At 44.0% G+C, this 15,257-nt stretch overlaps 1 protein-coding gene across 1 annotated transcript in view; it reads left to right on the top strand.

The window, feature by feature from the left end:
- The window catches only part of KIAA1551 (KIAA1551 ortholog), a 33,131-nt gene extending 32,026 nt beyond the window's left edge, over positions 1–1,105 (top strand). The window contains exon 6 of the mRNA XM_011979545.1: positions 379–1,105. Coding sequence (XP_011834935.1) covers positions 379–536 — 158 coding nt within the window. The 3' untranslated portion in view covers positions 537–1,105. The remainder of the gene's footprint in view (positions 1–378) is intronic.
- Positions 1,106–15,257: the final 14,152 nt, after the last annotated feature.

Raw genomic sequence — 15,257 nt, 5'->3', positions numbered from 1 at the left:
CGGGACCGACTCGTATTTGTACTCTTCGTATTGCTAGTTTAGATAGCCATTTAAAAAGTCACATTCATATTAACGATTCATATTAATGATATGCAATGATACATTTTATTGAGCCAAGAGTAACGTGGAACAGAACAGCCCAGGGCAATGAAGATGGGGCAAGGAGGTAGGAGTAGAAAACAGCCCTCAAAAGAAAGGCAAGATATCATGTATATGTAACTTACAATTCTGTAGGTGAAGAGCTGTGGTACTTTTGCTTAACTCCTTGCCTTAATTTTTTATCCCACCAATATATATTTTCCTTCTGAATTTTGATTATATATTGATCACAGCTAACATTAAGAGAAATAAAGTAAGTAAAATTTTTATTTCCCTTAGATAATGTTAATTCAAGACTCGCAAAGAGAAGCTTCAGTGCAGATGGATTTGAGATGCTACAAAACCCAGTAAGAGATTCAAAAGAAATGTTTCAAACCTACAGACAGATGTACCTGGAGAAGAGAAGCAGAAGCCTTGGTAGCAGTCCTGTGAAATAATTATAAGATGTGGTTTTGTAATTGTCACTGGGAAATTTCTTTCCTTTTCTGTTCAAAATATTTTGCTAATGAGAAATGCCATGATAAAGATTTCTCAGAGTTTGGTTCCCATTTTCTTTGTATTTCATTGAAAGTGCTTAATTGAAAAGGCTTGAGAACTTTGGGTAGCCATGTGTAAGAAATGGATGGTATTCACCAAGGAAACCATAAGGTATTTGAATTTCTATTTTATTGAGCCAGGTTTACCATTATTTTAAAAGGAGTGCTTATACAAATCAATTTGAAATTCTACCCATCCTGAGGGAGGACTGTTCCTCAGTTAAGGACTTGTTTATTTAAATGGGACTGTAAATATGTTTTGGTTTTTAAGCTATATTAGCAAAACTTATTTTTCAAAAATACCCACTGTGATGTGAATGTCAAAATATATTCTTAAGTGTTTTATAACTAATTGTAAACTGTTTTTCGGAAGTCTTATTTTATACTTGTGAAACTGAACACAATTTTGGGACAACGTTTAAACATTAATTTTCATACTTGAAATAAACATTTATTTTTTAAAAAACTAATTTGAAACCCTCACAGCTCAGTTTCTTTTTAGTTTCCTACCTTTAAAAGGACGCATTTTGGAAAGTGCTTTCAAAAGCTGAAATGCGAGGTGGCTCACGCCTGTAATCCCAGCACTTTGGGAGGCCGAGGCAGGCTGATCACGAGGTCAGGAGATCCAGACCATCCTGGCTAACACAGTGAAACCCCGTCTCTACTGAAAATACAAAAAATTAGTCGGGCGTGGTGGCAGGCGCCTGTAGTCCCCGCTACTCGGGAGGCTGAGGCAGAAGAATGGCATGAACCTGGGAAGCAGAGCTTGCAGTGAGCCAAAATTGCACCACCACACTCCAGCCTGGGCGACAGAATGAGACTCCTTCTCAAAAAAAAAAGCTTAAATGCCACAGCAGCTGTGACAGTATGTATTGTGACAGTATGTATTTTTAGATTGCATTCACGTGAGAACACAAAAAATTTACTAGGTTCAGGAAATTTCAAGAAAGTGTGGAAGGCAAGATATAACTATTTAACTATTTCTAGTTTTACTTTATCTACTAGAAAAGGGTCGGAGTTTTTCTTTTGAGACAGGGTCTCACTCTGTTGTCAAGGCTGGAGTACTGTGGTGTGATCACGGTTTACTGCAATCACTGCTCCTGGGTTTAAACAATCTTCCCACCTCTGCCTCCTGAGTAGCTGGGACTACAGTGTGCTAACATACCTGGCTAATTTTTTTTTTTTAATTATTTAATTTGCTAATTTTTGTATTCTTCCAGTTTTAGTGTGTATGCTGTCAAAGTGAGCACATAATTTTGTTTTTGGTTTTTTTGTTGTTGTTGTTTGTTAATCTTTGGGGTATTTTTTATGTTTTTTTGTTTGTTTTTTGAGATCGAGTCTCGCCCTATTGCCCAGGTTGGAGTGCAAACCTCCGCCTCCCAGGTTCAAGTGATTCTCATGCCTCAGCCTCCAGAGTAGCTGGGATTACAGGTGCCTGCCACCATGCCCAGCTAATTTTTGTATTTTTAGTAGAGATGGGGTTTCACCAGGTTGGCCAGGCTGGTCTCGAACTCTTGACCTGAGGTGATCCGCCCGCCTCAGCCTCCCAAGTGCTGGGATTACAAGCATGAGCCAGCACTCCCTGCCTGTTTGTTTTTTTGAGATGGAGTCTCACTCTGTTGCCCAGGCTGGAGTGCAGTGATGCCATCTTGGCTCATTGCAACCTCCAGGGATTCTCCTGCCTAGTAGCTGGGATCACAGGCGCCCGCCACCACACCCAGCTAATTTTTGTATTTTTAGTAGAGATGGGATGTCACCATGTTGGCCGTCAGGCTGGTCTCGAACTCCTGACCTCGTAATCTGCCTGCCTCAGCCTCCCAAAGTGCTGGGATTACAGATGTGAGCCACCACACCCGGCGCTGAGCATGTAATTTTAAAATACATACATTTTTGGAGACATGAGATTCCACCATGTTGTCCAGACTGGTCTTGATCTCCTGGGCTCAAGCAATCCTTTGGCCTTGACCCCCAAAGTACTGGGATTACAGATGTGAGCTACCATGCCCAGAGCATGTTGGTTATTTTTATAAAATCTTAGTGCTGTATAGATATATATATAATTTTCATTTAAAAACTATGTACAAGGTAGACCAATGGATTTTAATGAAACATTGCAATTTCTTGTGCTTTTAGCTTTCATATTACAACCAACCTTTAGGAAACAACTGCAGTCATGTATCATTTAATGACAGGGATATGTTCTGAGAAATACATCTCTAGGTGATTTTTTTGTTGTTGTTTGTTTTTTGAGATGGAGTCTCACTTTTTTGCCCAGGCTGGAGTGCAGTAGCATGATCTTCACTCACTGCAACTTCCACCTCCTGGGCTCCAGCAATTCTCCTGCTTCAGCCTTCCAAGTAGCTGGAATTACAGGCACACACCAGAACACCTTGCTAAAGTATTTTTAGTACAAATGGGGTTTGATCGCGTTGGCCAGGCTGATCTTGAACTCCTGACCTCAAGTGATCTGCCCGCCTCAGCCTCCTAAAGTGCCAGGATTACAGACGTGAGCCACCACACCCAGCCTACTTCATTTTTTAAATAATAAAAAACTGTAAATATTATCATGCTTAAATGCCTAAAAAAGAGATTGATTCACCTCAGGTGATCTGCCTGCCTTGGCCTCCCAAAGTGCTGGGATTACAGGTCTGAGCCACTGCACCTGGCCAGTTGTGGTCTTCTGTGACTATCCTAGAATGTACTAGGTTTGTGTAAACCTAGATGGTACAGGTTGAATAGCCTAAATCTAAAATCCAGAGCTGGGCACAGCTCATGCCTGTAAGCCCAGCACTTTGGGAGTCTGAGTTGGGTGGACCACCTGAGGTCAGGAGTTTCAAGACCAGTCTGACCAACGTGGCGACGAAACCCCATCTCTAGTAAAAAAAAAAAAACCCGCCTCTACTAAAAATACAAAAAAATTAGCCGGATGTGGTGGCAGATGCCTGTAATCCCAGCTACTTGGGAGGCTGACGCAAGAGAATTGGTTGAACCCTGGAGGCGGAGGTTGCAGTGAGCCGAGATTGTGCCATTGCACTCCAGCCTGGGCAACACAAGCAAAACTCTGTCTCAAAAAAAAAAAAAATCCAAAATGTTCCAAAATCTGAAACTTCTTGAATGCCAATGTGACACTCAAAGAAAATGCTCATTTGAGCATTTTGGATTTTTGTATCTTTGGATTAAGGATGCCTAGGTGGTGAGTGTAATGCAAATATTCCAAGATCCAAAAATATCTGAAATATTTTGTCCCAAGTATCTCTAATAAGGTGTAGTCAACCTAGATGTCCTACTGCATACCTAATCTGTATGGTATATCTTACTGCTTATAGGCCGCAAATGTGGACATCATGTTACTGTACTGAATGCTGTAGGAAATTATAACAGTAGTTAAGTATTTGGATCTAAACATAGAAAAGCTACTGTAAAAATACAGTATAAAAAATAAATGGTGCAGGGCACAGTGGCTCACACCTGTAAACCCAGAACTTTGGGAGGCCGAGGGGGGTGGATCACCTGAGTCAGGAGTTCGAGACCAGCCTGGCCAACTTGGTGAAACCTCGGCTCTACTAAAAACAGAAAAATCAGCTGCGTGTGGTGGCGCATGCCTGTAATCCCAGCTAGTTGGGAGGCTGAGGCAGGAGAATCAGTTGAGCCTAGGAGGTAGAGGTTGCAGTGAGCCGACATTGTGCCACTGCACTCCAGGTTGGGCTACATGAGCAAAACTCCATCTCAATGAAAGAATGAATGATGTACCTGTATTGGGCACTTAATATGAACCATAAATGGCGCCTGCAGGACTGGAGGTTGCTTGCAAGTCAGTGCATTGCTCTGAGCAAGTGAATGTGAAGGCCTAAGACATTATTGTATACTACTATCAACTTTATGAACACTGTATACTTAGGCTGCACTAAATTTTTATTTTTAATCGCGAACCGGGGTCTCACTCTGTCACCCGGGTTGGAATGCACTGCTGTAGTCTCAGCTGGCTGAAACCTCTGCCTCCCTGTTTCAAGCAATCCTGTCACATCAGCCTCCAGGGTAGCTGGGAACACAGGCACAACCCAGCATGCCCAGCTAATTTTTTGTGACTAAATTTATTTAAAACTTCAGTAGAACTTGGCTTATGGTAACTATATAAACTTTCTAAATTTTTAACTTATTTTTTTTTTTTTTTGAGACGCAGTATTGCTCTCTCTCCCATACTAGCTAGAGTACCGTAGTGCAATCTCAGCTCACTGCAGCCTCCATCACCCAGGCTCAAGCTGTTCTCCTGCCTCAGCCTCCCGAGTAGCTGCGATTACAGGTATGTGCCACCACGCCCAGCTAATTTTTGTATTTTAACTGAAGACAGAGTTTCAACCATGTTGGCCAGGCTGGTCTTGAACTCCTGACCTCAGGTGATCCACCTACCTTGGCCTCCCAAAGTGCTGGGATTACAGGCGTGAGCCACCACATCTGACCATTAATTTTAATTTTTAGTTTTTTAATTCATTTCGAGACAGGATTATGAAACTGCTAATTTTGTATTTCTGGTAGAGATGGGGTTTTGCTGTGTTTCCCAAACTGATCTCAAACTCCTGGGCTGAAGCAGTCCTCCCGCCTGGGCCTCCCACGATAAAGTGCTGGGATTCCAGGTGTGAGCCACTGTGCCTGTCTGCCAAATTCTTAGCTTTTTAACTTGTAATAACAGCTTAAAACACAAGTACACTGTAGAGCTATACAAAATCTTTTTTTTTTTTTTTTTTTTTTTTTGAGACAGAGTCTTGCTGTCTCGCCCAGGCCTGGAGTGCACTGGTGTGATCTTGGCTCACTGCAACCTCCACTTCCTGGGTTCAAGTGATTCTCCTGTCTCAGACTCCCAAGTAGCTGGGATTACAGGCACCTGCCACCACTTGCCCAGGTAATTTTTGTATTTTTAGTAGAGATGAGGTTTCACCAGGTTGGCCAGACTCGTCTTGAACTCCTGACCTCAGGTGGTCTGCCCGCCTCAGCCTCCCAAAGTACTGGGATTACAGGTGTGAGCCACGACACCTGGCCTTTTCAAAATTTTCTTTATACTTTTTGTATAAGCTCTTTTTTACTAATTTTTGTTTTTTTAATTTAAACTTTTTTTCAAATTGAAAACTAAAACAGGGCCGGACATGGTGACTCACACCTGTAATCCCAGCACTTTGGGAGGCCAAGGCGAACAGATTGCTTGAATAAGAGTTCAAGACCAGTACAACGTGCTGAAACCCTGTCTCTACAAAAAGTACAAAAAGTAGCCGGATTTGGTGGTGTGCACCTATAATGCCAGCTACTTGGGAGGCTGAGGTGGGAGGATGACTTCAGTCCTGTCCCCCTGCGAAAAACACACAGAACCAGAAAAACATTAACCTTGGCTTGCATGTAGTCAGGATCATCAGTATCACTTGTCTTCCACCTCTACATCTTGCCCCATTGGAAGGTCACCAAGGGCAGTAACACGCATGTAGCTGTCATCTCTTATGATAACAATGCCTTCTGGAACACCTGAAGGACCTGGCTGAGGCTGTTTTATAGGTTTTGTTTGTTTGTTTTGAGACAGTCTTGCTTTGTTGCACAGGCTGGAGTGCAGTGGCGCAATCTTGGCTCCGCGGCAACCTCCGCCTCCGCCTCCCAGGTTCAGGTGATTCTCCTGCCTCAGCCTCCCGAGTAGCTGGGACAACAGGCGTGAGCCACTGCACCCAGCCTATTTTTTATTTTATTTAAATTTTTAAATTTTTTTAATTTTTTAAAAAGTAGAAAACTGGGCATGGTGGCTCACGCCTGTAATCCCAGCACTTTGAGAGGACAAGGCAGGCGAATCATGAGGTCCAGAGATTGAGACCATCCTGGCCAACATGGTAAAACCCCATCAGTACAAAAAATTAGCTGGGCATGGTGGGGCACGCCTGTAGTCCCAGCTACTCGGGAGGCTGAGGCAGGAGGATTGCTTGAACCTCAGAGGCGGAGGTTGCAGTGAGCTGAGATCGCACCACTGCACTCCAGCCTGTCGACAGAGTGAGACTCTGTCTCAAAAAAAGATAAGTAGGAATACATTAACATACATAAAAAGCATAATATACTAAACACAAACCACTAACAGTCATTATCACTGTCAAATATTATGTACTATATATATTTTTAAATCAGATTTGCAAAAATGTACAACTGCCCATCTTTCCTCATTCTCCTGGTGAGTATTTTTCGTAAACATTTGGCTGGGTGCAGTGGCTCATGCCTGTAATCCGAGCACTTTGGGAGGCCGAGCTGGGCGGATCACCTAAGGTCAGAAGTTTGAGACTAGCCTGGCCAAAATGGTGAAACACCGTCCCTTCTAAAAAATGCAAACATTGGTGGGCTTGGTGGTTCACGCCTATAATCCCAACGCTTTGGAAGGCCAAGGCAGATGAATCACGAGGTCAGGAGTTCGAGACCAGCCTGGCCAACATGGTGAAATCCCGCCTCTACTAAAAATACAAAAATTAGCTGGGTGTGGTGGCTCGTGCCTGTAGTCCCAGCTACTCAGGAGGCTGAGGCAGGAGAATTGCTTGAACCCGGGAGACTAATGTTGCAGTGAGCCAAGATGAAGCCACTGCACTCCAGTCTGGGCACCAGAGTAAGACTCTGTCTCAAAAAAAAAAAAAAAAAGTTAAACAGGTGTGGTGGCACTCGCCTGTAGTCCCAGCTCCTCAGGAGTCTGAGGCAGAGGTTGCAGCGAGCCAAGACTGCGTGCCACTGCACTCCAGCCTGGGAGACAGAGCGAGACTCAGTCTCAAAAGACATATATATATGTAATGGGTTCATCATTTTAAAATGAAGTATCTTCAAAATTTGTCTCAAGTTCTCATGGAATAGATACTGATAAATGTTTCTTGGTAGTCTTCAGTTTTTAAGCTTGTAAAAATAAATACTTTTTTCTTTTTTTTTTTTTTTTTTTTTGGGAGATAGGGTCTCTCACTCTCACCCAGGCTGGGGTGCAGTGGCGTGATCACGGCTCACTGCAACCTCCACCTCCTGGGCTCAGGCAGTCCTCCCACCCTAGCCACACAAGTACCTGGAACCACAGGCCCGTGCCACCGGCCTGCTAATTTTTGTATTTTGGGGATTTTTTTTGTAGATAATGGGGTTTCTCCATGTTGCCCAGGATGGTGAACTGGGCTCAAGCAATCCGCCCACCTTAGCCTCTCGAAGTGTTGCGATTACAGGTGTGAGTCGTTATGCCCAGTCCCAAAGTCAGTCTTTTTGTAACCTAATCTCAGAAATGGCATCTTTGTCAATTTTGCTACTTTCTATTTGCTGGAAGTGAGTCACAGAATTCCAGCCCATACTCAAGGGGGTTACTTACCCAAGGGCATAAATATTAGGAAATGTGCTTTTTAAAAGTTTCTGGAGGCTGGGTGCCATGGCCATGCCTGTAACCCCAGCACTTTGGGAGGCTGAGGTGGGTAGATTACCTGAAGTCAGGAGTTGGAGACCAGCCTGGCCAACATGGCGAAACCTTGTGTCTACTAAAATTACAAAAACTAGCCAGGCACGGCCGGGTGCGGTGGCTCACACGTGTAATCCCAGCACTTTGGGAGCCCAAGGTGGACAGATCACCTGAGGTCAGGAGATTGAGACCATCCTGGCTAACACGGTGAAACCCCGTCTCTACTAAAAATACAAAAAATTAGCTGGGCGTGGTGAGGGGTGCCTGTAGTCCCAGCTACTCGGGAGGCTGAGACGAGAATGGCATGAACCTGGGAGACGGAGCTTGCAGTGAACCGAGATCACATCACTGCACTCCAGCCTGGGCGACAGAGCGAGACTCCGTCTAAAAAAAAAATTAGCCAGGCACGGGGGTGCATGTCTGTAATCCTAGCTGCTTGGGAGACTGAAGCAGGAGAATCACTTGAATCCGGGAAGCGGAGGCTGCAGTGAGCCGAGATCACGCCCCTGCACTCCATCCAGCCTGGGCAATACAGCAAGCCACCATCTAAAAAATATAACAGGCCAGGCGTGGTGGTTCATGCCTGTAATCCTAGCACTTTGGGAGGCCAAGGTGGGCAGATCACCTGAGGTCAGGAGTTCGAGACCAGCCTGGCCAACATGGTGAAACCGTCTCCACTGAAAAATACAAAAATTAGCCAGGAGTGGTAGTGGGCGCCTGTAATCCCAGCTACTTAAGAGGCTGACACAGGAGAATTGCTTGAACCTGGGAGGTGGAGGTTGTGGTGAGCCAAGATTGTGCCACTGCACTCCAGCCTGGTTAACAGAGTGAGACTCCATCTCAAAATAAAATAAAATAAAATATATATATGTGTGTGTGTGTGTATATATATTTTATATATATATATGGAGAGAGAGAAAGGCAGGTGCAGTGGCTCACGCCTGTAATCCCAGCACTTTGGGAGGCTGAGGCTGAGGCAGGTGGATCATCTGAGGTCAGGAGTTCGAGACCAGCCTGGCCAACATGGTGAAACCACATCTCTACTAAAAATACAAAAATTATCTGGGCATGGTGGAATGAGCCTGAAATCCCAGCTACTGGGGAGGCTGAGGCAGAAGAATCACTTGAACCTGGGAGGTGGAGGTTGCAGTGAGCCGAGATTGCCCCATTGCACTCCAGCCTGGGCTACAAGAGTGAAACTGTCTGAAAAAAAAAAAACCAATAAAAAACACAACAATTTAACCCAATACATTTAAAACAACATGTAATTAATATTTTAAAATTATTAAAATACACTTTGTATCGAGAATAAGTTCTGGTATGTATTACACATGTACATCCTAATTTAGATTAGCATTTCAAATGCTCAGTAACCATCCGTCCATGGCTAGTAGCAATTAAGTTGGACAGCACAGGCCAGGCATGGTGGCTTATATCTGTAATCCCAGCACTTTGGGAGGCCAAGGCGGGCAGATCACTTGAGGTCAGGAGCTTGAGACCAGCCTGGCCAATATAGTGAAACCCGTCTGTACTAAAAATACAAATACTAAAGATAGAAAATTACTAAAGATAGAAAAATTACCCTGGTGTGGTGTCACATGCCTGTAATCCCAGCTACTTGGAGGCGGAGGCAGGAGAATTGCTTGAACCCAGGAGGTGGAGGTTACAGTAAGCCAAGATCATGCCACTGCACTCCACCCTGAGCAATAGAGCGAGACTCCGTCTCAAAAAAAAAAAAAAAAAAAAAAATGGACATCACAGGCTAGCACATAAAAGGTGCTCATTTTTTAATATTTTACTTTTTGGGTTTTTTTACACACAAAGCACTAAACTGTTGTTTTTAATTCATACGTAATTGTTTTTTTTGAGACGGAGTCCTGCTCTTGTCGCCCAGGGTAGAGTGCAGTACTGCAATCTTGGCTCACTGCAACCTCTGCCTCTCAAGTTCAAGCTATTGTTCTGTTTCAGCCTCCTGAGTAGCTGGGATTACAGGTGCTTGCCACCACGCCTGGCTAATTTTTGTACTTTTAGTAGAGACGGGGTTTTGCCATGTTGGCCAGATAGGTTTCAAACTCCTGACCTCAGGTGATCCACCCACCTTGGCCTCCCAAAGTGCTGGGATTATAGGTGTGAGCACCGCTCCTGGCCTTGTTTTTGTTTTTTGAGACAGTCTGGTCCTGTTGTCCAGGCTGGAGTGTGGTGGCACTCCAGGTGAGAAGTGGTCTCACTTCAGCCTCCCAAGTAGCTGAGACTACAGGCACATATCACCACACCTGTCTAATTTTTTAATTTTTCTTTCGTAGACGAATCTCACTGTGTTGCCCAGGCTGGTCTCAAACTCCTAGCCTCAAGCAATCCTCCCTGCTTGGCCTCTCAAAGTGTTGGGGTTACAGGTATGAGCCACCTTACCTGGCTGTTTTTAGTTTTTTGAGGAACCTCCATACTGTTGTCCATAATGATTGTACTAATTTTCATTCCCGGCAACAGTGTATGTAAGAGTTCTCCTTTCTCTGCATCCTTGTCAACAGTTTTCTTTGTCTTTTTGATAATCGTTGTTCTGGGAGTTGCTCATTTTTTGCGAATTTGTCAAGTGCTATGCCAATTTATTGCTTGATCCTTGGTATATAGTTATCTCATTTAATACACACACAAACCTGACATGCAGGTATCTTTATCCCCAATGTTAAAAAGAAAACTGTTTTATTCACCATTGTACCCAATTCCTGTCTTGTTTTCTTAATGAATATTTATTCTGTAAGTAAATGAATGACTACTGAGGAATGAACATTTGGGCTTAAAAATGTTAACTTGTCCAGGTGCATGACAGAACCAGGATTCAAACCCACTCTGACCAACTCTGCGCTCTCATGTCCTCCTCTACGGACAGATGGGCGAGCTGATAAGTTGATAATTAGCACATTAATAAGGATTTTAAGCCCTACGAAAAAACTCATCCATCATTTATCGCTATATGAAGCAGTTAGTATGTAACTAAATATCAGAAAACATACAAAAGTGATTGGGGATATTACGGAAATAAGCATTAAGAGACACTTGTGATATTATGGTATGTGACCAAAAAAGAATTAATTGATATTGCAGCCAACCTGATTATATCCTGCCACCAGGAACGACTGAGAATACTAGCTTTTGAGTTGCGTATTCTGCAGTATTGTATAGCCCTTCTTGAGCAAATTTTGGGGAGTGATTAAAAGTGAAGTGGAAATCCGACCGGGAGCAGTGGCTCACGCCTGTAATCCCAACACTTTGCAAGGTTGAGGTGGGCAGATCACTTGAGGTCTGACGTCTGGAGTTCGAGACCAGCCTGGCCAACATGGTGAACCCCATCACTACTAAAAATACAAAAAAAATTAGCTGGACCTGGTGATGGGTGCCTGTACTCTCAGCTACTCAGGAGGCTGAGGTTCATTCACATTTATATCTCTACAAACCAGCATAGTGCAGACAGGGAAAAGCTAACATTGAACAACCGGCAGAACATGCACGGAGAATGTCCTGTCTGGTTTGATGGGCCTTTAAGAACCTTGTCCCTTAGGTATTTAGGGGAATATCACTGTGCTATTCCTTTCACCCTGAGTTTTTATGGCAAAACTGTCTGATAGTTTTGTATCTGCACTGTCTTAGCCCCGCGACTGCTGGGCACTTGTGACTACTGCAGAACTAAATTAGTTTTATTTTATTTTTTGTAGACAGAATCTTTCTTGCTCTGTTGCCAGGCTGGAGTGCAGTGGCATGCTCTCAGCTGACTGTAACCTCCACCTCCCAGATCCAGGTGATTCCTGGATTCAAGTCTTGGCCTCCCAAGTAGCTGGGATGACAGGTGCATGCCACCACGCCTATCAGTTTTTTGTATTTTTAATAGAGACCAGGTTTCACCATGTTGGCCAGGCTGGGTGGTCTTGAACTCCTGGCCTCAAGTGATCCACCCGCCTCGGCCTCCCAAAGTGCTAGGATTAGAGGCATGAGCCACCGTGCCCGGCCTTAGTTTTAATTAGTTTAATTAAATAGCTACCTCTGGCTGTTTGGCTATGGGTACCTTATTGGATAGCACAGTCTTATAGGATAGATGAATAATTTCCATAAATGTATATCTGGTTCTGGCACGGTGACTCACACCTGTAATTCCAGCACTTTGGGAGGCCGAGGCAGGCAGATTACTTGAGGTCAGGAGTTGGAGACCAGCCTGGCCAATGTGGTGAAACCCCATCTCTACTAAAAATACAAAATAATTAGCCAGGCATGGTGGCATGTGCCTGTAATCCTAGCTACTTGGGAGGCTGAGGCAGGAGAATGGTTTGAACCCAGGAGGCAGAGGATGCAGTGAGCTGAGATCATGCCATTGCACTCCAGCCTGGGTGACAGAGTGAGACTGTCTCAAAAAAATGAAAATGTATATCTCTGTCACTGGGATTCCTATAAGCTTGTGCCTAGACAGGATAGTTATTTTATCTTTAAGACCCTATTAAAGCCTGCCTGAGGTCTTATCTGCATTCCCCTGTGGGCTGACTCAGCACCTGGTTGCCTTATATTCTCCTGATCATGAATCTTTCAACCTCTAGGACATGGACCATTAACATTTAGTATACTTGGCTGTGGCTACTTTAAGCTTAGATATTTGTCTTTGAATATTCTACTTTTTTTCAAATAAAATATAAATGTCTAGTGATTCTTTTGTTGTTGCTTTTATTTTTTGGAGACGGTCTTGCTCTGCCACCCAGACTCAAGTGCAATGGTGTGGTCACAGCTCACTGCAGCCTTGACTTTCTGGGCTCAAGTGATCCTCCCCCCTCAGCCTCTCGAGTAGCTGAGACCGCAGGCGTGCACCACCATCCTTGGATAATTTTTTATTTTTTGGAGAAATGAGGTCTCCCTGTGTTGCCCAGTCTGGTCAGGCTCAAGCAATCCTCCCATGTGAGCTTCCCAAAGTGCTGGATTACAGGCATAAGCCACCATGCCTGGCCGTATGCTGCTTTCTGTTATAATAGAGTGGATTTTGTCATCTTGATAGCCCACACAACATTGGTCCATTTCTTTGATGATGTGCTAATTGGACCTGACAAGCAGAAAATAATATACATCCTACAAGACTTAATAAAACACATGCATGACAGGGGATGGGAAGGAAATCTTGAATAAAAATTCATGATTGACCCCATCCGTGAAGTTTTTGGGGTCTGATTGTAGTCTTGTGTATATTGTACTATCTACCACAAAGAAAGAGGAATGTTTGATGAGCCTGTGTGAAGTTTGGAGGGAACGTACACCATCTATGGACATGCCACCCTAAGCAATTTATCAGGTAACTCACACAGCTCTAATTTCTTTCTTTTCTTTCTTTTTCTTTTTCTTTCTTTTTCTTTTTCTTTTTCTCTTTTTCTTTTTCTTTTTCTTTCTTTTTCTTTCTTTTTCTTTTCGACAGAGTCTCATTGTGTCGCCCAGGCTGGAGTGTAGTGGTGCGATCTCGGCTCACTGCAAGCTCCACCTCCCAGGTTCACACCATTCTCCTGCCTCAGCCTCCTGAGTAGCTGGGACTACAGGCGCATGCCACCACACCCAGCTAATTTTTTGTATTTTTTAGTAGAGACAGGATTTCACCGTGTTAGCCAGTATTGTCTCAATCTCCTGACCTCGTGATCCGCCCACCTCGGCCTCCCAAAGTGTTGGGATTACAGGCGTGAGCCACCACGCCCAGCCCACACAGCTCTAATTTTATGTGAAGCCTCAAGCAAGCAAAGACTCCACAGCAGGACCAGGCTGTGATGCAACCTGCCCTGTCCCTCAGGCCTAGTGGCCCAGCAGGCCCAATGGTACAGGGAATTTCTACTCTGTATGAAACCTCTTGCTTTTGGGAGAATCCTAGTAAACCCCCTATGACCATGTCCTGTTTTCTGACAAGTACATTCCATTTGAACACAAATTGTAAAACCTGAACTGTTCATGAATTTGATGTTATCTGATTCTAAAAACCATAAAATTTGACTTGTGCAGCAGCATTTCATTGTTAAATGAAAATAGTATATATAAGACTAGCCCAAGCAGTTCCTGAGGACACAATTAAAACATACAAGCAAGTAGCTTGCTCAGGGTTCCATAACACCTCTTCCTTCTGCTTCTCTGGCTTTCCCTCAGTCCACACATAAGGCTTCATGAGAGTTGACCAAAAACAAGAATGGAGGGTCCTGGTTTATGAATTGGTCTGCACAGTCTGCTGAGTCCAGCTGTAAGTATTACATAGCCTCACTTAGAGATGACCCTAAAAGACAGTGATAAAGCCAACCTCACATCTTGCTACCAGAAGCAGATGAGAGTAATTCTTTTAAGAGGCTTTAAAATCTCAGCTACTCAGGAGGGTGAAGTGGGAGGATCCCTTGAGCACAGGAGCTTGAGACCAGCCTGGACAACATAGTAAGACACTGCCTCAATAAATTAAGTAAATAAATAAATAGCTTTTGAGTTATCTATACTGTGATATAATACAGCACAGCCTTTACAAGAGCAAATTCTGGGGCATGATTAAATGAAAAGCAAAAATAGTACTTCATAGCATCTGCAAACTGGCATAGTGCAGACAGGCAAAAAGCAATGGTAAATAACTACTGGAACGTATGTAGAAAATGCCCTGTTTAGCATCTACTGCAGAGTAGGCTTTCAATCAGGTGGGTAAGATAGCTAGCCCTATGGATGTCAGCCTTTTTCCCCAGCCACCCTGGTGCTTAATAGGCCCATTTATAAAGTGCCATGGCAACAGGAAAGGAGGTCTGCATGGACTTCTCACTGAGGCTTCTCTGCCCATGCACCAATAGTCAAGGCTGTGCCGGGCCCCTGACTGATCACACTATTCTCCAGGGAACCAATGAGCCACTTGGTGGTAGATTGATACATTGGACCCTTTCTATATGGAAGGAGAAGCAGTTTGTTCCTTTGGAAATAGAAACATATTGCAAATATGAATTTGCCTGCCAGACATGGTCCTGCCAGCACTAAGCTGTAGAGGACTACGTGCTCGCAAATGAGACGTTCCCGATAAGTCCTGCTCTTGCAAACGAAGCAGGGCGTTCCTTCCCTGCAAACAGGGAGGACAAAGGAGCCAGCCGCAAACAGCAGACCCTGGGGGCTGATTTATGTGTACACATCTTGAAACTCCAGAAAGTCAGGGAACAGTCAGAAAAACA

Source organism: Mandrillus leucophaeus, unplaced genomic scaffold, assembly GCF_000951045.1.
Source record: "Mandrillus leucophaeus isolate KB7577 unplaced genomic scaffold, Mleu.le_1.0 Scaffold203, whole genome shotgun sequence".
Classification (NCBI taxonomy): Eukaryota; Metazoa; Chordata; class Mammalia; order Primates; family Cercopithecidae; genus Mandrillus; species Mandrillus leucophaeus.
The sequence above is the reverse complement of the archived record's forward strand: the minus strand, read 5'-3'. Positions and strand labels throughout refer to the sequence as shown.